At 41.9% G+C, this 27,614-nt stretch overlaps 3 protein-coding genes and 1 long non-coding RNA gene across 13 annotated transcripts in view; 2 read left to right on the top strand and 2 right to left on the bottom strand.

Annotated features, from left to right (window-relative positions):
* CNOT4 (CCR4-NOT transcription complex subunit 4) overlaps nucleotides 1–10,074 on the top strand; it is a 52,711-nt gene extending 42,637 nt beyond the window's left edge. For 4 of the 9 annotated variants that reach the window (XM_081210905.1, XM_081210903.1, XM_081210904.1 and 1 more), the window contains 2 exons: nucleotides 7,806–8,018; nucleotides 8,707–10,074. In XM_081210905.1, the coding sequence (XP_081067031.1) occupies nucleotides 7,806–8,018; nucleotides 8,707–9,008 (515 nt within the window). In that variant the 3' untranslated portion in view covers nucleotides 9,009–10,074. The remainder of the gene's footprint in view (nucleotides 1–7,805; nucleotides 8,019–8,706) is intronic. The other 5 variants (XM_081210909.1, XM_081210908.1, XM_081210906.1 and 2 more) reach the window with 3 other exon arrangements.
* The window catches only part of CYREN (cell cycle regulator of NHEJ), a 335,829-nt gene that overhangs the window by 217,198 nt on the left and 91,017 nt on the right, over nucleotides 1–27,614 (top strand). The gene's annotated exons all lie outside the window — the stretch shown is intronic.
* On the bottom strand, nucleotides 23–7,796 carry LOC308596121. The gene is made up of 3 exons (XR_014012330.1): nucleotides 5,344–7,796; nucleotides 2,340–5,200; nucleotides 23–2,305 (listed from the first exon to the last, which is right to left on the bottom strand). It is a non-coding gene; the product is annotated as an uncharacterized lncRNA (long non-coding RNA).
* On the bottom strand, nucleotides 14,789–26,352 carry LOC308596113 (uncharacterized protein). 2 transcript variants are annotated; one of them, XM_081210929.1, is made up of 5 exons: nucleotides 25,912–26,345; nucleotides 23,060–23,248; nucleotides 22,668–22,824; nucleotides 17,665–17,847; nucleotides 14,789–15,414 (listed from the first exon to the last, which is right to left on the bottom strand). In XM_081210929.1, the coding sequence occupies exons 1-5, from the start codon at nucleotides 26,141–26,143 to the stop codon at nucleotides 15,159–15,161; spliced, it is 1,017 nt and encodes a 338-aa protein (XP_081067055.1). In that variant the 5' UTR covers nucleotides 26,144–26,345; the 3' UTR covers nucleotides 14,789–15,158. The 2 variants fall into 2 exon arrangements, with proteins under 2 accessions (XP_081067055.1, XP_081067056.1); XM_081210930.1 differs by lacking the exon at nucleotides 17,665–17,847 and having other exon boundaries at nucleotides 25,912–26,352.

Below are 27,614 nucleotides of genomic sequence, written 5' to 3'. Positions count from 1 at the left end.
GCAGCTGGCCAGTTTTGGTGTACTCCTTTATTTTTCATTTCTACAGAAGTCAGTTTGAATAAGGCATTGCTAACTAGTGTTAACTTCCACCAGTAGTAACAGCTTCTGTTGTGATGCCTCCTTTCCAAAGCTCTTGGGTTATTTTTATTTTATTATATTTTATTTTTATTTATTAGATTTATATACCGTCTTTCATCAAAGGACCTCAGTGTGATTCACAAGATAAAAAGAGATGCTTTAAGTGATGACGCTAATCATTTTAACTTGGAGGAATACTTCACAGCTGAATCTTAAAATATGTCTGCTAAGGCTTATTGAGCGGTTCATACATTCTAACTTACTGCAAGTAGACCATGAGATCACAGCCCCTTAGCATGATTTGTTTTATTTTATTTTTTAAAAAGACTTCTATATTCCCTCTGGCATTACACTGCCCAGATGAATTACAGACTTCAGATAGCAGATGAGATGGTGAAGTGCCTTGAATATTTTATAGAGAGTCAGGCCTGGCATCAGCACATGGCGTGGTCAGTCAGATGCTGGAGCCCAAAGGGCCCCAGCTGAGTCCACTGCTGCTCTGGGCTGGGCAAAGTTATTCTGTTTTGCCATTCTGTACTGCTGAGGAGCAGGAGCAATGGCTATATACTGCCAGCGCTCTCAAAATAGTATTGCTTCAGAATAATGCCATAACAGGAAAATGGGTGAGGAATTAAAATAGACTTCAGCGCTCTCTGCAGTCACTCCACTTCTATCTGCACCAAGCAGCAAGAAAAAGTTCTTAACTAAGCAGACTCATAATTCCCCTCATCCTTTGCTTTTCAGTGCTAAGGAGCTCTGAGCAGTTGCAGCAAAGGAGCCAGTTTAATTGCTTTCCCGTGCCCCTGATACTGTGTTGATTCCCAGTGATGCTATGTCAGGGACTTTGGGAAGGGATTAAACAGACAGCTTCCTGACTTACTGCAGTTGCTCATAACTCCTCTCACCACTGAGTGGAATGGAGGGAGAGGAATGCTTAAATGGCCCACCTGGGCTGTATAGGGACCCTTTAAAGATTTGCTTGCTCTGGTGGGGTGCCTAGCAGTCTAAAAGAACAAATGAGCTGTCTGTTTTGTGTCCCATATAGCAGCTCTCTGGAGCAATACTACGTTGGGGTCGTAGAGAAATGCACAATAACAGCTTCACACTGAATACATGGTGCTCCTCTCTGAGCCACCACTACTGTTGATGCCTCTGCTGCAACTCTGGACATCCCTGTCAATAAATCCATCAAGGGTATGGCCATTGCAGGGGACACTAAAGCCATTTCCCCTAGGTCCCCTTCATACATTTAGCTGGCTTTGGATGGAGTATAAATGTTGGTGATGGATTGTGATAAACCTGTGTCTGTCCTTCATTACCTCTGATTGTGCATAATGGGGTTGGTGGAGAGACCGGGGTGGTGGTGGTGGTGAGGTGGGGGAAGGTAAGATTCCCCCATGGAAAATTCATATGCCTTTTGGGGAGAAGACTGACTTAGAGCCCATCTATCTGGCACCTAGTTTTGTCTGCAGGGACCTTTTTGCACGGAGGAGCAATTGTTTAAGCAAGCTCATACCTGCTGTCTGAAATGTAAAGTTGAGACACAGATTAGCCACCTAATTTGCTGTTTCTTAGAATTAAGTCTGTTGCAGGATTACTGTGTCCCACCATCTGGCTTTGGTATAAAGCATCTGACAGTGAAGAGCTTCGAAGCAGAGAGAGTTTGATAGTTTGTCATGTATTCAGAAGTCCTGAATGTGTGCTAGAGAAGGGTTTACTAAAGTCCATTCTCCTATGAATCTGTGTTTGAATTTATTTGAACTAGACTGCTCCAGTCTGCTGGATTTTGGTATGTCATAATGTATCACCACATGTCTGGGTTTTCATCTCCATCTAGTGGTGGAAAAGCAGAGAATTGCTACCTGTGAGATAAATCTGGGTCTAGTATCTTAGATCAGCTATCTTCAAACCCAGGGTCTACCTTTAATTCAAACATGCATTTTGGGATCCATTACTTAATTTTTTACCATATATTTGCATGATGGTCGTGCTTCTGTTGCAACCTACCTCGGATCAGGCCACAACTTACTAGTGTCTCCCGACACACCAGTTGAAGATCAGTGTATTTGGATTAATGCTTCAAGATTGGGATTTTGTGCCAGTTCCAAGCTGCTGACAGCCTCATGAGGAGCATACATTTCTTTAAAAGATGCTTTGACTAATATTTTGATCATGTGAAAACTGAGACTATAGTTGAAAATGCTCTTTTGCAATATTTAGCTTTCCCCTATAAATTTCTGCCATAGTTCTTGGAAATTCACAGAATTTGGATCTTTGTGAGGTTTTTATTTCTCCTTTTATTCACCACAGCTGAGGAAGGAACAGGGAGGCTTTCCAAGTAAAATTGCTTGAATTGCATGTTGCTATATCACTTAGCATCTTCTACTGTATTCAGATAAAAAGTGGGTTGTTTGCCCTATTTATTTATTTATTTCTTGGGGGTAAAGAGCAAAATTTCCATTTAATGGTCAGGTTTAGGGGATGACCACTGAGAAAATAATTAACTTTCAGTAATGATTCCTCTGCTCACTTAGAGTAAGCCTTATTGAACATAGACTAATGGAAAAACATGAACAAGGTGAGGCTACATGGTAATTAATATTGAAATATTAATATATTGGTGCAAATTATGTTTGAATGATGTTTATTAAAGATACAGTTAGTCAAAGGAAATGTAAGTATTCTAAAAATAGGATGGTATCAGATTAAGTCATACTCAGACCCACTGAAATCAGTGGGCTTAAGTTAGTCATATCCATGTCAGTGAGCCTACTGTGAGAATGACTTGGTTAAATGTGGCCCATACACTTCAGTTGAAGAATGTCAATTTTATAACAATATAAAAACCACTGTTGCTAATCTTCATTTAATTAATTGCATCAGCTTAATTTCTTAACTACTTGATCAAGAACAGTTTGTTAAAACATGGGAAGCATTTAGTTTTAAAATATTTCAATAATAAGTTTTGATTTCACTTATTGTAGTTCAGGTGCTCATATTCATTTTCAAGATTGTACATTTCTTCCTTAAGCCTAAATTACAAAGAAACAAAACATTTGCTGTCTTTCATTTCCTTGTATTTTCATTGATGCAAAAATGGATTTCATTCATTAAAGTATTTATCCTCTTGTCTCTCCCATTTAAAGTAACTATAATTTAAATAAGCTAGGATCATAACCCATGGTTTGAAATTGGGTGGTTTTGCAACTGACCATAGTTTGTGTTAAATCGGTATTCCTTGGTTCAGATGAATTAGGAATTTGTAACTAGTTAAAGGTAAATGTTTTCCAAGACTTTTCTGGCTCATTCATGTCACAATAAACCATGTTGTGTTGTTAGAACACCACCATTTTGTGTGTCAACAGCTACTTTCTATGAGTACACTTGTTCTGCGATCATATTAGCAAGGATTCCCTTATCTAGCCCATTGCCTTTTCTTTATATTCATCACTTTATAGCAGATACATTTTTTGAAAGTTGGTGATGCGCATCTGCCTGAAATTCATGCGGTATTCCTGTAACATAGGTGACTTCTGAACAAGTGACAAATTACAGAGATGCTGCTAGAAAAAACATTTTTGCTTAGCATTTGCAAAAGTGACAAAGCAGTATCACATCATGCATTTGTGGATTACACATTTCTCACATCACACCCATTTCATAAGAGTAAATACAAAATTGACAGTACTTTGTCCTTTTAAAAGTTGAGCTGCCCTAAATAGCACCTATTCTGCATTGTGGCTCAGATTCCATTTTGGTTTATAAAGGAATATAACTCCCCTCTTACTAAAATTTGAATACCCTCTTTCTCTTTACTTACCTCGGGAGAAGGGGAAGAACAAACACTGGGGGCAGAGTTAATATTTAAGGACAATATTGCTTAAAGTCAAAGATAATCTAGTCAAATATTTTTTTAGTTCAGTACTTAGAATGCAGGTTAATAAAATATATTTGAATAATACCAAAGCCTTATTATGTATTTTTTGCCTTTTGCAATATTGAACTTGGCTGATAAACAAAAGCTATTCCATATAGGCAGTATGGCCTTTCCTTATGACAGTTTCTTAGTATTATACAGAACAGGTTAGCAGAAGACAGTCCCACCATCCCTGACTGCTTGGCCTGTTCGAGTCCAACAATATGTGGAGGTCCCTCACCTTAATATCCTACTGACACCTGTATTCCAACTGCATGTAGGTCTTTGTGGGAAGGAAGCTGTGATAACACTATCTCTTGTGTAGTTGAGGTTTCAAGGAGGACTGTGCCTGAGTTAGCCAATCCCAGAGTCAAGTACTTGAGCACAGGGCTATATGTACGCTTAAATCAGGCATTCCCAAACTCAGCCCTCCAGCTGTTTTGGGACTACAACTCCCATCATCCCTAGCTACAGTAACAGGACCAGTGGTCAGGGAGTTTGGGGATGCCTGTCTTAAATACTTAAGAAGAAGAAAAGTTGCTGAACTAGGGTAACCCTTTCTGAATTCTACAACCTCTATTATGCATTTCCCTTTCACCTCATTTTGTTTCTATCATTTACCTGCTCCTAACCATGAAGGAGAGGCCAGGACCAGCGAGGAGCCCTCAAGCCCCCACTCTACCTCACTAGAAATATTATGCAGCCATATTGTCACCCTGGGCTCCTTTGTGAAGAGGTGTAGAAAACAGAAATTAAACATAATACTATATTTGGCTTCTGAGCTTTCACAAGTCATTTATCACATATGCTCCAACCCTTGCGGTAAAAACAAAGAAGCCAAGGTTCTCAGTAAGCTAAATTCTGAGCCTGAAACCATATTCCCGTGTAGCAATTAATGTTTCTGCTGAATTAATGTGGTTTAGGTCAGCAGGGGAAGGACAAAGGGAATTCATGCTGCAGAAGGAAAGGATGGAGAGGAGAGACAGAACCTGCCTGCCCACTCCTTCTTTGGTTAATGGTAGATAGCAAACTGGGAGTATTATATCTACACCAGATACCTAGTTGAGTGCACAGTGCATCTCTCAAAGCCTAGAGACTGCTTCTTTGAGCACCTCTCAGTATTTGAGAAGTATTTGTCAGTAGCTGAGGACAACATTACTGGTTTAGCCCTGAAGTGATAAGTAGTGTAGACCAGTGTTCCCCAACCTTGGGCCTCCAGCTGTTTTTGAACTACAACTCCCATCATCCCTCGCTAGCAAGACCAGTGGTCAAGGATGATGGGAATTGTAGTCCAAAAAAGCTGGAGGCCCAAGGTTGGGGAACACTGGTGTAGACCACCTGTTTCACACAACAGTTCCTTTGCAGCGGTAGCTGAGAGGTCACAATTTTTGTGCTTACTCATATACACTGATACTAAGCTAAAATAGCTTTCATTGGTTTACTAACAACAAATATTGAGCAACCCAAATAATTTCACTCTCTGAGATGGGTTCTGTTTGCCTTTCAGTGCTTGGTAGTCCACTTCTTCTTTCCTATGACTTGAACAGCCTCCAGGGTAACTTCTTGGTTAAATATTGTCCCCATTTAAATAAATTGCTGTCCACGCAGTAATTTGCTCCTCTGCCCGTGGCAGACTATTTTCACTTATTTTGCAATTGATTTGACTCTAAACTGTGGTCATTTTCACAAAGGGAATCCATCTACCCCATGTCACCCTTCAGGTTTTGCTTTTAAAGTTTGCTTCTTGAGGAAGGGCAGTTATGTACCCTTGGCTTGTGATTTGAAGGCTGCAATAGTTGTAACTTCAATGGGCGGTGAGTGATAAACATTGTTCCTCTTGCTTGTTTGCTCTTTTCCCATTTCTCTCTTGATTCCCATTTCAGATCAGCTCTTAAGTGTATATCTGGAAAGGCCTTCATGAGCATGTGCTCATCGGTACATAGTTAGACCCCCCTAAAAAGGAATATAAACAGTCTTCTTGTCAGACATAGCTTGGGTAAATGTTCTTAATAGTGGACCTTTTTACAGATATAGATTGAAATCTGTCTAATGATTCTTGAGGATATTCAATCAGTTATAGAAAGGCTGTATACTCTGTCCAAATGCTGTTCACAAGAGAAGAAAGATGACTTTGGATCATTAGTTCTAGAAAGTATTGTCAAGTAATTAATTCTTACTTTGTATTTTTTCCCCAAAATCTGTTTTACCAAAGATGAGGATTTGTCACTTTAAGTATCCAAACAAATATGACAACTTAAAAACAGTTGCCGCATTTATTTTATTTTCAAATTCTGGTTTGGATCCAGACTTGGTTAATGCCTGCAAGACCCACTACCTAAGCAGAGTCCCACTCACGAGACATTTCCTCTGATGGAAGAAGGGGAGATGACTTTTCAGTTGCCTACTTCCCCTTCAGCTGCTTGTGTCCTCCAAAAAACAAAAAAACCACCTGCTCCATGTGGTTGGAGAACCCTCCAGAACAGCATGGGAGGTGGTGCTGGAGTCTTCAAGCCAAAGGGGAATCAACAAGTTGCTTCATCATGTTTCACCAGCAGATGAAACCCATCTCTGTCACTTGTAGGTGTTTAAACATAGAACTGAAATAACATACCTACAGAGATCAGCAGAACAAGAAAGCTCAAATAAATTGGGAATTAGTGGTAGATGACTATCTTAGGCTCTGTATGGAAATTCACAAATCAAATGATCATATTTCTCCTTGCAAAAAATTTTCAACATTTTGTTTTTCTAAATACACGTGTCATGTCCAACTTCACTTTTTTGTTGATTAAACCATCTATAGAATTTGGGTGTGTGATCAACGGTTTTTAAAAACATAATTTTATAATGGGATTAAGCTGCTGAGTCCTAGGATTCGTGTAGTCAAGCATTCTTTTGTTAACAGTGACTACCTCTGAATCTAATGCTTCCAGGATCTAATACTCAGAGGGGTACTGCCACTGGACATCAAAGTGCCATTTAGCTATCACAACTAGCAACTGTTGATAGGCCTATTCTCCATAAACTTTGCCTGGTCCTTTGTAAATGTGAACTAGTCTTCCGGTTATGAATTCTCTAAGACTTGAAGTCTTAGTTGTGTGTTTGACTGGAGTTCAAAGAATGCCATACAAATATTCCTAATATTTCTAATATTAGTAGAGTGACAATTTAGTACTGGTCATTTCTCTTCCCTTAGAGAGACTGAAGCTAGTAGTCCTGTATATGAGTGTGGTTCTTTAGTGTGTCGTTCATACCTTCAGAGCAGGTTGGAATTCATCTGAAAAGACTTAGGGATTTCCTTTTTCTTCAGAGTCTCTGTGCTAAAACAGGTTCTCCCTACCTCTGACAAAGTACAAGTGATGTATAAAGTTTTCACAATTCTCTAACCCTGTTCAGATTCTGTAGCGTTGTCTTACATCTTCTTCAGTAGGAAGCTGTTAGAACTTCTTTGGTAAATCTAAAGCGATCTTGTCATTGGACAATGGGAGCTTTCATCTGAAGATGTTGTGTTTTTTCTTGCTAGTAATGAAAATCAGTGTGTTTTAACCATTGTGGTTTCAGCCCTGATTTTCATGGGGAAGGACTTAGGTTTTTCTCCATCACATGCTTAAGTAATAGTGCGTACTGTGGCAGCCCAACATTCAAGCTTCATCTTGATTTATCATCATTGCCCCATTCTCTTGATAGGGAATCAGTGTTAAATGCTTAGAGAACCACCATCTTTCACTAAAAACAGCATCTGTTTCTAACTTCAGCTTTTTATTTTCTATCTTTCATTTTCTTTTTTCTTTTTTGTTGATAAATCTCCCAGACAACAACAGTTCTGTAGAGAGTTTAAATATGAAGGAATGGCAGGACGGGCTAAGGGCACTTCTACCGAACATTAACATCAACTTTGGTGGACTGCCCAATGCTACTTCCCCCTCCAACGCCAACCACAGTGTACCAACATCCAACACTGCCACCACCGACAGCCTGAATTGGGACAGCCCTGGCAGCTGGATGGACCCCGCAATCATCACAGGTAACGATTTCTCGCTCATTCAGCTCCACTGAGAATTACCAAGTGCATATTTGGCACAAATTAATCAGTGCTTTTTTTGGAAGAAAGAAAGAAAAAGCAACTCTATGCGGTGGTCTCTTCCAGCTTCCATCCACCAAACTTTCTAGAGGTCCAAGCATCTTTTTTTGGGGGGAAACCAGGCATTAGCTCCCTCCATCCCAATATCCGTTGCATGTTCAGCATCTTCCCAATACATCTTTAGATTTGAGTAGGTTGCCCTGTGATCTAATGGCTTGCCAGTTCTGTGCAATGGAATTCCTTAGGCACTGGTACATTAACTGGATTCTTTTTCATTAAAAAGGAACATACTCCACTTGTTTATAAAGCTCTCTTATAAGGCTATTTGTGTTTCCCTTTTAAAGGCTAAAGCATGATTTGGAAAAAGGTAGAGGAGCATATGGTATCTGGTAGAGCTAGATTGTGAATAAATCTCTGGACGAATGTTGTAGAAAGTGTGAAAAGTTCTCCAAGGGGCAAATGTTTCTTGTGAAAACTCAACTACTGTTTTGTCTGGAACACGGTTGTACAAACTAATAATGTTTTCTTACCATTGCCATTGGTTAGGTTTAAGCTGACCTACTTCACATTTGAAGTTCTTGCTTGCTCTGACTTAACCTCTTTCTCCTCCTATGTTTTCTCTTCTTCCTAGGTATCCCAGCCTCCGCTGGAAACAGTTTAGACACCCTTCAAGACGACAATCCACCACACTGGCTAAAATCTCTTCAGGCTCTCACAGAGATGGATGGCCCCAGTGCTGCCCCGACACAGACCCCCCACAGTAACCCCTTCAGCACACAGATTCCTCTGCACAGAGCCAGTTGGAATCCTTACTCCCCACCTTCAAACCCCGCCAGTTTTCACTCTCCTCCCCCAGGCTTCCAGACAGCTTTCAGACCCCCCAGTAAAACCCCCACAGATCTACTACAGAGCTCAGCGCTGGATCGTCATTAGGAAAAGTTCAAAAACATTAGAAATGCAGGAATTGCCCCACCCAGACTTCCTACACCCACCCATGGTCCCTCCTCCACATCTTTCTTTCTGAAGAATCCAGTTCCTGATCAAAACTCTTCCCCACCAGCCTCCAAATGCAATGCAATCACAGGGTCATAACCATATCTCTTTTTTAATTTTATTTTAAGATTCTGCTAAGCCAGTGTTTGAAATACACTGATGAATTTTCTTTAAACACACAAAGAAAAAAGAGAGAGAGAAATCAAAAAGTGCATAAAAAGGAAAATATTATTTTCATAAATCTTTTGCACGGAATTACTTTAGCCTAGCAGAAAACGTCAAGTAGGGGGAAATAATATAAAATTCAGAATCAAATGCAGCGATGTAAAAGCAGTTTAATTTAAATGAGAGATTCAAGTATAGGGGGAAAAACCAGTGGCCTGGCATTTATTTTGCATTCTGTGTGTCAGTATGCAGGGAGATAGCCCCCCCACCCCCTGTTTGGGAGGGTGGGACAGTATTGTCAGTAAGATTTGTCATGAAGTGGGTTGAAGGACAGTTTGCCTGTTGAAATAAACTGACATGTTGCCTTGTTCCTAAGAAGTGGTTTAACAGAGGGATATTTTAAAATTTTGGCTTTAGATTTCAAGTAAACGTAATGTTTTAAAAAATATTCACAGATTTAATACCTAGCATATACATGATATAATTATAAGCAGCTGAAACACGAGTGATATTTACTTCAGTCTTTCTGTCTCCTTGTCAGTCTCTCTTTCTTTTTTTTCTTTTCTTTTTTTAAAAATCACCTGATTAAGGCACTCTGGGATAGCACTGCATTGGGGCCACATGATCACCATCAGGAGCGCAACCTTTGACGACCTCTGCCTGCAGCTTTTACTTAACCTTGTAGTTTCTGGACGTTTGTGCAGTATTGAAAGACAGGAAAAGAGAAACAGATAAAATTAAACATGGTTATAACCTGACTCTAAAACTAAAAACAAGGAAATGTACCTCTTTCTTCAGAATTAAAACTAAAATCTTAAATAAAACAGAAAACTTGATGACAGCTTTTTGTGAGTTCTCCTTCTTTGATTTTGTGCTCATTTTTGTCAGTTCATGTGATGGGTTTGGCAGAAAACATGCTCTCTGTGCATGCCCCATTGGACTGTTGCCCTCTCGGCCCTAGTGCCAACATTAGCTTTTCTGTGCCATATCTTACCCAGCTTTACTGTATTTTACTCAATTAACATCCTGCTTTTTTGGCAATGCTGTCTCCATAGTTTTTAAATTTAGGGGAATTTCCAAAGGGGATTACAAAATTGTTTAGTGTATATTGCATATGGGGGCTTACATAGACCAAAAATACTTACTAGATTGTGGCCAGTGTTCTGTATATTCCCACTTTTCGCACACTGCTGACAGTTGATTATTACATGCAACTGCACATATGCATTTAAAATACACTGAGAAATAGGGTTAATATATTCAGGAGAAAGTTCAATTTCTGGTTATTTGAGCTCAGAAAAAGGGGTTCCCTTTGTGCTGTAAACAATAAAATAATGCCTTCCATCACAGCAGCCTGGTTCAGACATAATCCTGGTCTGATAATGTAGGCTGCTTAAACCACAACATCCAAACCAGGAAATTCTGTTTAAAGGGTTCTCTCCAAACCCTGAAAGCAGGATGGAATGGGAAGGACTTGAAGGCAGCACAAGGACATCTATATAGCTTGTTCCAAGGCCAAATAAACCATGTTTAATGCTTCCAGTTTCACCCCGGGAGAAAGCAAGAGTGAAGCAGTTTTATGTGTTGTTTTAATCCATAGATTATAAAGTGAGATTGCATATGTGTTTTATAATCCTACATAAAAATATACATCTTGCATTTTGGCACCCACTTCATTCTCACTAAAGACTGAAATCTTACCTTGGAGTCAGCCCAGCCTTTATGTTATGGGGAATATATTGTTTTATATCAGGATGGCATGCCCTATAGAGCATAGTTAGAGCTCTATAGGACATGCCACCATCATCCACCTCTAAGATGAGGGCTACCTCTAGTTATGGCAAAGTTTAAAGTTGGTATGTACTCACCATGTGAAAATAAGATTTGCATATTGTGTGCCTTTTCGGGAAAATTTAACATTTTAAACCCAGGCATTTCTGTAGTTTACATTTTTAATTCGGTCTACACAATTTATATAAAGGAGGTCTAACTTTTATAATGACATTCATTTTCCTGAACATTTTTCTTGAATACAGTATTCTATCTCAGTGCATGTACAGTGTTGAATAGCACAGGCCACAAGTTAAAGAAAGTCTCTGGTTCAGACTTTCAGCCACGAAACACTTTGTGTGGACTTAAAACAAGCTGTTAGGCATTAGCATCTGATTCCATCTTCTATAATGGGGATAATACTCAAAGTTCTCAGTCTGTTGTAAAGACTACTGAGAATGTGTGAAGCATTTGGCACTTAGAATTTGTGTGTGTGTTTGCGTGTGCACATACAGAGTCTTTCCTATTCAAGCCTTGATATAAGCTACTATCTATAAAATTAGCAAATATACTGGATATTCAAAACAAGTTTTCTTTACATGAGTTCCAAAACATTTTATCCAGTATGGTCACTTGTGCCTTGCAGCCATAGAGCCATTGAAGATGTTTAGAAAAAGCCATGTAATTTTAGATTACTAATGAACTAGCACTGACAATAGAGTTTAATAGAAAATCCCTGCATAATGAATGCACAAGCATTTGATACATACTGTGTATAACAACTTCCATGTTTGTTTAGCTGCAGTTGATCTACACACCAATTGACTTGCTTGGTATTGCCAGAATTATTTTTTGGCCCCTGCTTTTGTTTATTGCTTTATGCCTAAATTTAGAATGTACATTTTCTCCTCCGACTTTGATGCATATCTATATATAGATTTGAAAGGAATGGATGACACCCGTTTTAGTTCTCCTGTTCAGTTTACATTCTCTTCCTAACAATTATAGAAAGATGGTGGTACATCCAGTAGATGATGAATGGATTCTACATCACTCTGGAAAATATAGGTATTTAACCAAGTCCTACAATTCCACTTGTTGCTCGCAATGCATGGTTTGGTACGAGTTGTTTTCTGGGCCCAGAGATTAAAAAGTAACCAGGTAAAATGCATTAACATAAATGATAAACATTCTGTTGCATTAATATAATGTGAATTTCAGAATTTCAAATTCTGTTCCTGAAAGGGTTGAAGTACAGGGACCTATTCAGCTACATCCTAGATAAAATTTTCCCCCTAAGGCAAATGCTTAGTCACTTTGTGTAGATGTGACTCCTCACAGAAGGTTGCTTCGTGTGTTGTATATAGCTTGCATTCTGCAAATGTAGATAAGTTCCAAGTTGCTGTTGAAAATCTCCTTTCCCCCTGCCAGTCGAAGTGTGTGAAAGGAGGGCTCTCCACACGCCTGGATTCTCTCTGTGTTTAAACTTGCTCTGAGCTTGCTGCTAGTGGGGTGCTGTATTCTCCAGCAATAGGGATGTCTTGGACTGTGTGTCTCAAATGCAGTTTTTCTAACTGTAGTAAATGTACCCTGTCAGATCCATCATCTTGAATATAAATACGTTACTATTATTACCATCTCTGGTTTTAAGTGATCTCTAGTTCAGGAGTGGGATACTTTTGGCCCTCCTAATGTTGCTGAACTAAAACTCCATTTAGCCCCAGTAAGCACAACACAGCAAACATTGAGCATTGTCAGTGGAAGCTTTGGCAGCCTCTGCCTACTGAGATTAGAAAGACACACTCCTTACTGAACTTCAGGCATGTAACAAAGACTTTCTTTTTACAGCGGGCATCATAAGTGTTCAGGTTTTTGCTGGTTGAATTTGTTTTGTGTATGGTTCATTTTCATGTGCACTGCTTAGGAATGCTAATGATTAAGCAGTATATAAAGTCTCAGGGATGATGGGAGTTGTAGTTCAACATCTAGAGGGTGATAATGTCCCCACCCCTTCTTTAGCAGATGATGTCAATACAGTGGTGCCCCGCAAGACGAATGCCTCCCAAGACAGAAAACCCGCTAGATGAAAGGGTTTTCTGTTTTTGAGCTGCTTCGCAAGACGAATTTCCCTATGGGCTTGCTTTGCAAGACAAAAACGTCTTGCGAGTGTTCCAATTTTATTCCGCTTTCCCCCCCTTTTTCTAAGCCGCTAAGCCGCTAATAGCCTTTTAGCCGCTAAGCCACTAAGCCTTTAATAGCCGCTAAACCGCTAATAGCGCTAATCTGCTAAGCCGCTAATAGGGTTGCTTCGCAAGACGAAAAAACCGCTAGACGAAGAGACTCGCGGAACGGATTATTTTCGTCTTGCGAGGCACCACTGTAGGGACTTTCCTTGAGGATGTAGCAAGGTACCACGCTAATTCTTATACCAGTTACATTTCTGCTTTTAGTGAAATGTCATTGGACAACAGTCATTACTACCACTTTCTCCCAGTTGTCCTTGGTGCAGCCTGAATCAATACATAGCAGAAACTAATCTGTGCATCTTTTCCTGTCCCCATCTTATGACTTTGGGCCTTAAGAATTTGCCCTACATTTTCTACTCCCCACCCTGTCACCTTTTATTTAAAATTCCCGCCTGAATAAGAGAGCTGAAGAACTTGAAAAACTGCTTGTGAGTTTTGGTTGATCCTTCTGTGTCTTTTGGTTTTGCCTCTAATAGACCAACACAGCTATCTGGTTTTGTGCCAATTTGTAGGCACCCCTCCCTGGTTTCTTTTTATGGTTTACTTGTTTTGTTATGTTGTTTTGCTGAGGGTGGGGATTGGAAATCAATGACATGCCCCATTTTATGGGAGTATGGAATTATAAGGTTTGGCAGCATCTTGGTATGTGCAGTTCCCTTGTAGTGCCCTTGAGCCCCAGCTTCTTACATTCATTTTTGGGAGGAGGGAGGTAGAAGATAAAGTACTTATCAGTTTCAGCTAGAGTTCCCTTGGTGGTGGCAATTCTGTGGGGCAGCCCAGATGCTGATGCATATCTGCAGCAATGTTGTCAGGATCCCTAGAAGTGGCCTCACTTGTATGCGCCAGGTGAGACAACATAATCCCAGCATAATGTAAGTGACTATGACAAGCCAGATATCAAGAGAAACTAGCAACTGAGGCGTAATAATGCCACTTAGCAGTATTACTAAACCATCAAGTGGTATCAAGCTAAACAGGCCAGCTAGCTTGAGCACTTTTAACTATGCAACAGAATTGCCCCTCACTCTCCCATCTCCATCTGCCCCATGTGTACCCCATAAATCCGGTCTCCAGTACAGTTGTACCTTGGATCCCAAATGCCTTGCGAGTCTACTGTTTTGGCTCCCGAATGCCACAAACCCGGAAGTGAGTCTTCCAGTTTGTGAACGTTCTTTGGAATCCAAACGTCCAATGCAGTTTCCGATTGGCTGCAGGACTTTCCTGCAGCCAATCGGAAGCTGCACCTTGTTTTTCGAACATTTTGGAAGTTGAACGGAGTTCCGGAACAGATTCCATTCAACTTCTGAGGTACCATGTACATATTTAGGGGGTACACAGGGGAAGGAGAAAAAGATGAACCTCCATTGCCCAGCCAGAGGTGCTTGCACTAGGAAAAGTATTTAGTTGCATACTGCCCCGTGGTATTACTTCTCAATAAATCACTTCGATTGTGTAGGAATTCTGTAGATCTAGTCATGTATTCTGTGGAGAAATAACATTCGATTTGTTTTCTACTTCCTCAGTGAATAAGACTAGAGATGACATGAAAGGTTGTGGCTTTATTCTGTCAAGTTGTCCACCTGGCTACAGAAGAAACACTTTACTAAATAATAGGGCTATGAACCTATGCCTTGAAATAAAATAAATGTTAAAACTCTTCCTTTTTAGAGCTCCCACTGTTACCCAAGTAGATGGTACATTTTTAGTAGTATGTTTCAGTTTTGAGCAAGCACCCTATATCATTAGGGTTGCATGCTTCAGATTATACATGTTTTCTCTATTGTATTTTACATAAACTGACCTATAATGACAGGTTTCATAAATGGGCTGTGTATGCCATTAAAAGAGCAAGAAGTCAGTTCCCGCAAACTTCCATGAGTGCATTGCTGTTGGTTCACTACAAAGCGATTTATCTCGGATTCCAAAGTGCTGTCTTATTCAAAGGGTTCAGTCCTTCAGATCTTCTGTAATAAACGGAAGGCAAGGCTTGGGGGAGATTGCGATGGCAAGGTTTCACGTTCAAGGGGGCGTCTCCTGGTTTCTGAAGCAAATGAACAAACATGGAGGCAGATGGGGCAGTTCCTGGCTTCAGAACAACCTGCGGGAAGATGTGGATTTCGGAGCATAAGCTTTGCGGTGCCCATTTCTGCAGATTCTCCTGGCTCCTATTAGAAATGGAACACAGTAAAAGAGATGGTGAGAGATGTTGGGCAGTAATCAAAATCACTCTGAACAAAATGTTCTACGACTAAAGGGCCACTGGAACATAATGATCATGCTTTTGTGACATTATGAATTTCACTCTCCCCAGTCAGTGTGAAAGTGTCATTTGCCGCTTAGATGGGTATTGCAGCATGGCATTAGGTGAAAGAAGGACATTTGAATCACCTGCTGTGTGGATCATAGAACTGTAGAGTTTGAAGGGACCCTGCATATCATCTAGTCCTGCAATGCAGAAATATGCATCTGTCCCATATGAGAACCGAACCTGCTAGCTTGGTGTTCTCAGCTCTGTGCTTTGGTCCTCCAGATGTTGGACTTCACCTTTCATCATCCCTCGCCTTTGGCTGTAACAGCTGCGGCTGGTGGGAGTTGGAGTCCTACAACATCTGGAAGGATCCCCTTACTCTCATCTGGTGAATCCCTCCTACATATTCAAAACCTTGGTTAAGACATACAGAGAAGAGGATCAAGCCATGCCATATCCCAGATAGCTGCTTTCCCAGCTATGTAGCTCAAAATAAGAAGTGCTTTTAGTATTGGGAGCTTGACATGATTTAACTGATTTTATATAACTTTAGCTGTGCCCCATTTGTTGATATTGTTGGTCTGTGTGCTGTGGGTAAACAGGGATCAACACTGTTCCCATAAGATTTCCTGGCTATTGTGCCAGGCACTCTCAAATCCTCCTGAGAGCACCTTTCTGTATAATAGGTCCCTCGCAATACAGCTGAACAGTGAATAGGTGAAATTACAAGAAAAGTAGCCTTCTACAATATAATTTGAGGGTTATGATAACTGAGGAACCCTCAGCAGTCATAGAAGGTTGCAGCCAATATGCTCCTCTTCATCTACTGGGCAAGACCAAGACAAAACTTGTCTATCTGTCTTTCTGTGTCTATATGCAAGGAAATATTTCTCTCTTTTTTAAACAACCCTGAAATGTTTAACAAATCTGGTTACAGTTTAGCATGCACTGAATTATGTCAAACATTAAAGAGTTATTTCAGCTAGCAGTGCTCTAGCTGTGGACTAGTTACCAAACAAACCATCCTTTTAAGCAATGATTTCTTGGATAAGGCAAGAACAGTCACTTGGATTTAGATGGAAGAAGAATTTTCTTTGAGTTAATATACCAACCATGGTCTGGAGAAAAGAAAGTCAAAGGCATAACTTGCTTCTGATAATTTGGAATAGAATTAAAGTACTGTAATAATATTCTCATTGATATCTCCAATGGAAGGATCTTAAATACTGGACAAAGACTAGGAAGAACACCTACTTTCAAGATCTTAATCCTATCACTTTTTTTATATAAATTTTTATTGGTTTTTCACAATTTTTATAAACACAAACATAACACAATACAAAACAAACAAACACATAAACAAACATGTATAATTTCAGATCCTTTTTCTTAAACCTTACTTCACCGACTTCCCCATACCTCCCCTTTCTGCATCCCAATTCCCCTTAATCCTATCACTTGATTCCTTCATGGTCAGTCTGTAGAATGAACAACTGCCCAAGACTGTTTTCTGAAATTGTAATTGGCACTTCTTTTCTACATCAATATGGTAATACAGTACAAGACAAGGTTTGAAAAACTTCAGCAGGTCAGATAGTTTAAACTTGTCTACTTGAGAAAATACAGTAGAGACAGGCCTGGTTTGTGTGAAGGGGTCCTTAGTAGATCTAGGAGGGACTCTATTAGGATTGTAATGCTTTGTAGTGGATAAAGGAAGGGGAGTGAGTACAGCATTAATTGGTGATAGTAGCTTTCAACATGCAGAGCAGTTTCCCTAATGCAGTGTAAGCTTCTAGATGAAATAGGATAAACACTTGTACATCACATCCCACACCTCACTAAAATGAAATGCACCCCCACAAAAGTCAGCCATTGTTTGCATGAAATGTCCATGTGTGCATGCATGCGTGCGCGCACACACACTCCATCTCACCATAGTAGGAAAGACTGGCTAGGCGACCTGTTTGCGCACTGCTGTGTAGGGGCTGCAACTTCATGGATCCTGTTCTCCCTTCTTATGGTTCTTTATTTTTAAATAAAGGTTGAGACCAGACAGCCCATTAGATGGTTCCCTGCCAGCCCTCCAAATAGACAGCTGTGCTCTGTAAGTGGAGCCCATGGCCACCCTAAGGGGAAGAATTGACTGCAGGGTACAGGCATGGAATACCTTTGGAATCCTTGGTTACTGCATCCTGCCAGAGCCCCAGGGTATGCGCAACTGTAGAGGGCAGAGGTGCGATATTGAAGCCTGCGATTGTGCTTCATTTTTCCAAAGCGAGTCCTGCTCTTCCCCATCTCTTGTTTAGCTGAGTTTCCTCTCCCAACTTTGAATTTCCTTCTCAGTCGTTGCCTGGAATATGAGAAAATGTGCTACATTTGTTCTAGTTTATCAAGGTGTTCACTATGTTTACAATGGCAACATATATTTCAGGACAGGAGAGGTTGCTGGATCAGGCCAGTGGCCCATTTAGTCCAGCATCCTATTCTTTCAGGTGCCTGTCCTGCGGATTCTAGCCTTTTCCTTCAGTTGGATATCAATACCATCCCTGAAATGTTCTTTCCAGAAGAGTGAATAAATGAAAACAAAAGGTTTCCTTCCCTTTGCTATGATGTAAATAGGCTTCAGAGTCTATTTAAGCTCCTAAGAGGGGTTTTTGTGGTGGGACATTTAATTGGTTTTTTCAAAGTGGAGTTTTGTTTGGAAAATCCTGCTAGTCTGGTTCCCCCCCCCCCCAAATGGATGCCTTCCTCCAGTGGTACATCTAAAATAGAGTCCATTTGGGATAGGAGGTATATCTTTATCGCTTCTACTAAACGAGAGGAAGCTTGTGCAATCATCTACTACAGCAGGGCTGATTTAACAATATGGCAACGTGTGCAGTGGCGTAGTGTGGGGGGTGCAGGGGGGCCAGCCGCACCGGGCGCAACATCTGGGGGGGGGGCGTGCTCGCACTCTCAGCTCTCTGCCCCTACCTGGCTCACTCACTCTCTCTCACTGCAGTGCTGGCTGTGCGAATCCGATCCGAGCCGCTGGGTCGCCGCCCACTGTGGAGGGGATGGGTGCCAGGCGTGCGGTGCGGAGAGAGAGCGAGGGACTATCTGGGGGAGGGACAGTGCAGCGGCCGCCCAGCGCAGCGCTGAGCGCGGGAGAGAACCACACCAGACCAGACTAGGCAGCAGCAAGAAGAAGCTGGCAGCGGCGGCAGGTTAGGGGTTAGGGGGCGCAAATTACTTGCCTTGCCCCGGGTGCTGACAACCCACGCTACGCCACTGAACGTGTGCTGCAGAAGAAGGTCCCTGGGTGGCCTTTTTCAGTACTACTTTAGTGTTTGCTTTCACAAAATGGCTGGTAAGATTTTTCTGCCCCGTAGAATTTGAACACACGCAGGCAAATGCAAAACTGCAACGCAGATGCCAAAAAATTACAATTAATTAGAAAGAAGTGACAGATTGGTGGGTGTAAACAACAGAGTTGTTGAACAAACAAACAAACAAACAAACAAACAAACACCCCCACGTTTTCCCTTTCGGTGGGAAATGGCTTCCTTCAGGCCTTGCTATGAGTTCTATCCGTGAATGAGAAAGTATTTGGAGACCCCCAATTTATGAAATGTAGTAAAAACACAAAAGCAGTCTTTAAATCTATACCATGTCTGACAGCAAGTAGTTGACGCTGTGTGCTTAGGCAACAGCATATTCCAGTCCTTCACTTTTACACCATCTCTGTCATAGAATTGTAGAGTTGGAAGGGATCCCAAGAGTCATCGCGCCCAACCCTCTGCAATGCAGGAATCTCAACTAATGCATCCCTGACAGAGGGCCATCCAACCTCTGCTTAAAACCTCCAATGAAAGTGAGTCCACCACCTTCTGAGGGAGTCTGTTTCACTGTTAAACAGCTCTCACTGTCAGAAAGTTCTTCCTGATGTTTAGTCATTCTGCATTCACGTATGTATGGGGGGTGATTTTCATACTCTCAATGCGGGGATTATAGTTTGGAGTGTGTGGCTTTTGGTTTGCTCCTCTTGTGGTACAGGAAACAACAACATAAAGCCAAATTGTCTACCACCTGGCCCTGCCTTCACCTGCCTAGTGCCTACCTGCTGTTTTGGACCACATTTCCCATCAGCCCCTGCTAACCCATCTTCAAATTAGAGAAGGTTTTTGATTTGACCCCTTGGCCTGCAGATGGCAGCACTAGCTTAGTAATTTGTTCAGTAACACAGAAGAAGTTTGATGCAGGAGAAATATCTGATAAAATGCACCCCTCTCATGGTGTAACACTTTGCAATGCAAGAGGGAAAAAACCAGTGATTGAGAGTAGCAGTGGAACTACAACAGAATCTAGAATTCTCCCAGGCTTACGGTCATATTCAATACAGCACTAAAATGAACATTCTACCACTGCAAAGTTTTCTCCTTGCACAAAGGAACATTCTCTCCCTTTCCTCCCCCCCCCCAGCCTGTTATGGGGATTCCCCCCAACCCCCATGGAGAAGATTTGAGGACAGTACAGACACTGGCGGAGGAAGAGGGGGGCAGGGGGCGCATGGCCCCCGGCAGTGCAATCTCGGTGGAGTGCTATTGCGGCTGCCCCCCCCCGCACTGGGTGTCACGCCCCCACGGGTGGCGCGCCACACCCCCGGGCTGCACGCCAGCTACATCCCTCCTGCTCTCCACCCCCCCCATACCAGAACATGAAGCTCCGCCACTGAGTGCAGAGTGTGTGCAGAGGAAGGAGAGCGGGGAATCTTGTGCTAGTGCAGAAAAAAAATATATATTTGACTACTGCCCTTAGTGTTTTAAGGCCGCTGAAATTGTAGAATTGTAGAGTTGGAAGGGACCTCAAGGGTTATTTAATACAACCCCCAGAAAATAGAGCACAACATTCTTGCCATGACTCTCTCTCTCTCTCTGTATATATATCCTTTGCAAATGCCTCATTCTACCAGAGATGTGATGGGTTTGGTTAATATGAGACCCTTCTCTGTGAGTACTACAAACAAACTACAGGGAGAAACCAGAGGTGTTACATTGGCGCAGCGACTGAGTGTATTAGAGCATAGATGCATAGTATTCAGGGAAAGGGTAAGCACTTGAATGTAATATTTTGATGGTTGTACATTTATATAGCTGTCTTATAGGGAACATATAATCAACAAGGACTATGTATATTTTCTCAGAAGGAATTCCTCCTGTACTTAGTGGGATTTATTATTCCCATAAAGGTGGGATAGGAAGCCAAGAGCAGTGTGGTGCTGCTCTAATACTCCTAATCCATATGACAAATCTTGCAAGGGATTTAGAAGAGCAAACATGTAGATTGTAGAGACTCATTTTAAAACTGGGCTCCATTTCTTAACCAGCAGAGGGAGCTTCATTCTATACACACCATAATATGCTGGACAAATGCTTAAATAAATGTCCTGCCGAAAGCCTATTGCACTGGATCCAACCTCATTGGTTGCAGAAAGGGAACTTGATTTTCACGTTCTACCCAAAACCCAAAGATACGTGTTTCTTGGATGAGGGCCCAGCCCTGCCCCTTCCTCTCCCCAAGCCTGGAAAAAGTGTAGGAGGGGATGTGGGGCCCTTGCAACTGATCAAACTTCACTGAATCACTGGAGTGGTAAAATAGCTCATGAACCTCAAAATGTAAGTGAGGGTGGACCTCAAAATGTAAGTGAGGGTGTAGCTCTGGAAACACCTGGTAGTTGGCTGCTGAATTCATCAGCTACCACCCTTGCGACTCCCTGCCACAAATATTATTCTTGCCGAATGCACTGTTTGTCAAATAACCCAACAAGCCAATCTGATCCCCAGACTTGCTCCCTTTCCTGAGCTCCTGTAGCTGCCAATGATTACTCAACCAAGTTTCAGCCACCATCTTTCCTAATGTTTCCATGCATTCCTGCCATGCCATGCCATTACATGTACATACACATAATGCTTACCCAATTTAAGTATGGAGCGCTTTCTTATGGGGACATGCCAACGGAACGGGATAGCAGTGGATTCCCTCAGAAGCAACAATCAAAGGGTGCAAGGGCACAATTAATGGGGGAGATATGGAAGAGGTGCCCCAGTAAATGTGTTGTGAGTATTGAATGGGAAAGGAGAGAACCATCTGTGCCAAATTTTGCTCCTTTGAGAGAGGAGGGGAGTTAATTTTAATAAACTATTGAGGATCAGGAGTTGGATGAATGAACCTAACCAGAGATATCCAAGAAAGCAATCAATATATATATATATATATATATATATATGCGCACACCTGCCCCTGACAAATTTGTGTTTTCCTACTTAGAGAGACTGCAGGGCACAGATGAGGGGGAAATGGGTGGTGTAAGAATAGCTACTTCCCATCTTGCTGCTTTGGGGCCAAGAAAGAGCCAATCTGAAGGGGCAAAGTACAGTGGTACCTTGGGTTACAGACGCTTCAGGTTACAGACTCCGCTAACCCAGATATAGTACCTCAGGTTAAGAACTTTACTTCAGGATGAGAACAGAAATCACGTGGCAGTGGTGGGAGGCCCCATTAGCTAAAGTGGTACCTCAGGTTAAGAACAGTTTCAGGTTAAGAACGGACCTCCAGAACAAATTAAGTTCTTAACCCAAGATGCAACTGTACGATATTCTCACAGGATCTTGGCATGCACGTGGGGAAAGTTACTGACTGAAAGCAACTTCCATAGCCACATTTTCCAGAGCTAAAAGACTTCACACTGAAAACATAATCTTCCCAGCGCAGTCAGTGGAACAGGCAGATGCTTAAGAAACAAACATGTCTCCCTCTCAGGGATAGTCAATGTGGTGCCCTCAATATGTTGTTGCACCCCAACTTCCCAACCAGTTGTCAGGGAGAGGATGGCAGGAACTACACAGGCGATTCCCACTCTCTATAGGTTGATAAAGTCTAATAAGAGAGTTGTACCTATTACCTGCCTAGAGATTTTTCAATAGGCTCTAATAAAAACATTGCCAATCTGAATGGAAAGGAGACTGAGGGCTAAGCAGAACTCCTTTCTTTAATTTGTTTGGCTCAGTCTTGGATATCTGGCCATTCCTCATCAAACAGCCTTATTGGTGGAGTCATTTCTCACGTGGGGGCCCAATTATGGTGGTGAATGGGCCTGACTGAGGTTACAGGTGGAATCTAGTCAATACTTACCCTCCTCTGGTGTCACTGCTTTGTTCATTTGCCCTCAGCATCCTGTCTTGCAGGCAACAAACAGCGAAGGAGATTGACATGGTAACAATGATCACTCCACTGATGAGAGAGGCGATTACTGCCACCCGGAACCCTTTGTCCAGGGGCTTTGGGATCACTAAGGTGACAAAAACAAAGCATGCTTGTTATGAGTCACACACTGTAAATGGCATTAACTGAAGGGCACCTGGAATATTGCCAGTTCACTCCTTAGTTTTTCCATTTAGAATCTTTATTTTTGCGGAGAGATTGAGCTGAAAAGATGCATACTTTCTTGATCCACATTTCAACAGCACAATATTCTGTTCATACAAAGCCCAGCAATTCAGAAATAAGTTTAACCAGTAGCTTACCTTCACAGTGAGGTGTGGGGTGACTCCAGTAAAAGATGCTTCCTTCTAGCAAACAGGTCAGTTTTCGTTTGCCCACAAGCTGATAGCCTTCTTTGCACCAGTATGTGACCACTGAACCCAGGGAGCTGCCAGAGCCTTCTTCGGTATAATAAAACCCATAGCTTGGAGGGAGGAGAGCTGTGCACTGAGCTGCAACAGATGCAGGGAAACTAAATGTGGGTTATCTGAAGAAAACATCTGTACGGATCAATGGCGTTGGCAGCTCAGGTCTGCAAATGAGGTTCTGCAAAGTGACTTTTGCAGCAGCAGCTTTTGTCTGCGTGGGAGCTGCTGTAATGTGATGGCATCACAAGAGGGTGAATTGATGGAGGATAAGGCTACCAGTGACCACTAGTCATGATGGCTACATGCCCAGAACCAGGATCAGAGGCAGCGTGCCTTGAATGCTGGTAGCTGGGAAACAACAGTGGGAGAGGGCTGTTGCCCTCTTGCGTATAGTGGTACCTCGGGTTAAGTACTTAATTCGTTCTGGAGGTCCGTTCTTAACCTGAAACTGTTCTTAACCTGAAGCACCACTTTAGCTAATGGGGCCTCCTGCTGCCGCCGCGCCGCTGGAGCCCGATTTCTGTTCTCACCCTGAAGCAAAGTTCTTAACCTGAAGCACTATTTCTGGGTTAGCGGAGTCTGTGACCTGAAGCGTATGTAACCTGAGGTACTCTGTATCTGATTGGCTGCTCTGGTAAACTTTATGCTGGGTTAGATAGGTTTTTGAATCAGACTCAGGAAAGTGGCTCTTAAAACTTGGTGCTTCTCATGTTGAATTGTATGTATGAAAGAAGGGTACTCCCTGAAAAAAGTGGGTGTTTTGTATTGTTCAGCTGTGCAAACTGTCCACCCTATGATAAGCAAAGCCAGATGTATTGCATTTGTGTATTCAATCTCTTCTCTCCATACGCCACATTTTAAAGCAAGGGAAGGAAATCAGGGCACATGGTAAGGTCTGGAGTGTTCCCAGGAAAATGCTGGTTTTTCATTATTGTGCTTGCTGCCTCTTGAGGGTAAGTATGGTTCAACGCTCATAAGAGGGTTAGCAAATTCCTTCAGGCTGGAAACTAAGCAGTAAGTACAGATTTGGCATCCAGTGTAACTGGGACAACGCAGTTCCCTGTGTCTACTCAGAAGTAAGTCCCACTAATTTAAATAGAATTTGCTCCCAGGTAAGTGTGTGTAGGACTGCAGTCTAAAACAACGGAACTGGCTGGCTTTGAAAATGTAGTGGTAAACAGCTCACCTAAGGCTAAATGCTTAGTTTCTCAAACTGACATCCTTTTGCTAGGCTACTTGTTTGTCTCTACTGAGAGGCCATGGTTAGTTTGGGAAAGCGACATAGACAGCCAGATCTCTGCAGATGACCAGAAGAAAATTTGGCAAAGATATGCCATGAAGTTTAATTTGCCTAGAGTTCATCTCAGTCCACATTAAAATTAGTGCACCAGAAGCACCTGCCACTTCTAAGGCTTGTTTGTTTGTTTGTTAAATTTGTTTACTGCCCCATTCTCATAGATCCCAGGGAGGCTCACAACATAAACTTCCTTCACTTTGGAGTTGGAGAAAACTTGGACCTCAAAGCTTGTGGTAGAGCAGTCTGATGGACTCAGGCATACAATATTAACAAAATAATACAGATAATTTGTCTCCCAATCTCAAGCCTTTTCAACCAGACATACTTCATAAGAGTAACTGCAACACTGGAGGCAGCAGGATTCAATAGGGTTTAGGGCTGTTCTCCAATGACATAAGTGAAGTACCAGGACCGTGTGATCAATGGCTTCTCTAAATCAGATGTCTTTAACATGTAATGGTTTCCATTCATTGAATTCATTAACAACAATTCATTAATATAAATATACACCTCTCATCAATTTTGGACTGGACATATTTCTACATTGTGCATTGATTTCATTCTAATGTGGACAACATATTCGTGCCTACTCCTTTATAGTTTTTATGCCGTTCTATTATACTTTGCTGATCTTTAAAAAACCTCTAAAAACACTTCAATAAACAGTTTTTAAATAAATAAACATACTATGTATAGTGCAAGGGAGAGAGAGGGACCTGTTCACCAATTCTCCACTAAGTGCCCCCTTTCCTTGCAATTGCCCTATGGAGAAAACAACTCACGAATCCTAAGTTTTCCTCCTAAGATAATGTTATCCCCTTGGTACCAGCTCTGCTCCTCCCAAAAAGTTTATCAAACTACCAATATCCCCACCCCCAGGAGGGAAGAAGATGTAATGATGCACTGATTTTTGCATGGTATAAAAGAAGTATTTTTGCTCAAAAAAGAGAAGGAAATTCAAAGAACATCTAGAACAGCTGTGGTAGTTCTGCCTGTTCCAACAGGATCAAGATCTTAGTTGAAGATGCCATAGTGTGCTTCCTAGTGAATTTGCATCATGCTTACAAAACGACACACTTGTACTTGACATTTACTAGCACAGAATAATTGCCACCACATCCCTCAATATTTATACGCACTAAAGTAGGTTAAATTCTTCATACCACTTATATGTGTGCATTGAGTCTGTGAGAAAGAAATCCATAGCTTTGATCCTCAGTGACGCTTAAGAGTTAACGTTGTGGTTTTTGTAGCAGTTAATATGACCGAGTGGTTAAACCGGGATGCTAAGGGGCAAGTAATGAGTGACCTAGTAATGAGCCCCTTGAGCGATGGTAGGAAGAATACCCTTTCAATAGGAAGTTGTGCATATTAGACACACAAGATGTGACTTCTGGCTGAAGATCTGAGCACACAAACACACACTTAAACACAAGACGTTTCAGAGTACCTGAAAGGTTGCCTTGAACAATGGTCCCATTTCCAGCATCTCTAAGAAATTTCTTTACACCAGCTTCCTCTCCAGGGATGGTGGTCAAGGATTCCAGAGCTTCACTCAAGGTAAACTCTAGGCAACTCCAGGCTAGTAGGCAGAGGGCTGCGTGTTCCTGGATTGGTTGCTTCTTCATATCTTGAGGCTTTGCTGTGGCATCCTGGAGTTCTCCCAAGAATATTGAATGCATGTGTGCATGTTTTCCCCTTCTTCACTCAAAATCTGACCTGGCAGCAGTAAGCTGGATTTGAGGTCTTTAAGCCTTGAGGAGGAAAGCCTGTTTGTTCCCCAGAGACCAGCTGCCATTTCACCAAATCTTACAAGACTGAATGAACCTCTCTCTCTCTCTCTCTCTCTCTCTCTCTCTCTCTCTCTCTCTCTCTCTCACACACACACACACACACACACACACACAAATATCTCTTTGAATTGTCTTCCTCTGCCATCACCATGCATGTACATTCATTTTTTCTTGCATGCTTCCCCCCCCCCAAGATAAAATACAATGATGTCCTGTTCCAGTGTTGGCTCAGTGACCAGTTTCTCTCATGGGGAAACCAGGGCTAATAAAAGTAAAGGTGAATACAGTGTGCATGCAAAGCCTTTGGGAGGCCTCTTATACATGCTAAATAGTGCTGGTGCTCTTATTCAAAATAAGTCATCTGTAATGACTTCTCTGCATATAAGGAGTGCTAATGCCATAACTATAATTACTTCACTGTGGATTGCAGGGAGGCAAACGGATGGCCTTTCTGCAGGTATTTGCTTTGCTTCTTTCCTTTCTCTGTCAGTGTATCATGCACGACCATTTGTTTGTTTGTTCTCTTGTGTTTTTGTTCGTTCTCAAAGATTTCAATAAGCATAAATGTGTGTGTTTGTGTGTGTGTGTGTGTGTGTGAGATGCTCTTCTGACAAATAGCCAGGTTGCCATGCTAAGCATGTTTGGGTGTGCTAGAAAAACAGCCAGGTGAAGAAGCCATTGCTATTGCATTCTGTTGCTCCACAGGGTAGGGCCTGAATCAATGGGTTCAAATTGCAAGTGGATTTCAGCTTAGCATTAGGAAGAACTTCCTGGCAGCTCAAGTTTGTTTGACAGTGGGACAGACGGCCTCAGGATGCATTGGACTCTATTTTTGTTAGAGGTTTTAAAGTGAAGGCTGACTGGATGGGCCCCCTGACATTTCAGGGTGCAGCAGCAATGAGTATCCTTCATCAGCTGCGGGGGCGGGGCTTGGACTAGGTTACTCTTGAGGTCCCTTCCAATTCTACGATTCTATTATCCTCTTTTTCTAGGGCGCTTCCTTACATGCATAACTTCTGGCTGTGATGGAGTAGAGCCTCCTTGCCTGTTCTAAGCTGCAGCTGGCTGCCACAGTGAGCGTGCTGATGACTTTGCTCCCCCATGATTCACAGAGGTGGGGCAGCAGAAGGAGAAGGAAGTGAAGGGCACTATAAAAGCTGCTTCTTCCTCCACATAGCAGGGCGAAGTCTAATGTTGGATTCTCCCTGCCCTGAAGCTAATGGGAAGGATGACAGGCAGACAGTAGCAATTCCAGGAAGTTTTTGCTTAAAGTGAATCAAGCGTTTAGCACTGGGATCTGTTTTCTTCTAGGACTGAGACACGGCACGGTAGTGTGTGTCTGAGTGTGTAGTTTGGTAAG

Source organism: Podarcis bocagei (assembly GCF_964188305.1).
Source record: "Podarcis bocagei genome assembly, chromosome: 10".
Classification (NCBI taxonomy): domain Eukaryota; kingdom Metazoa; phylum Chordata; class Lepidosauria; order Squamata; family Lacertidae; genus Podarcis; species Podarcis bocagei.
This window is presented reverse-complemented; position numbering and strand designations above follow the sequence as displayed.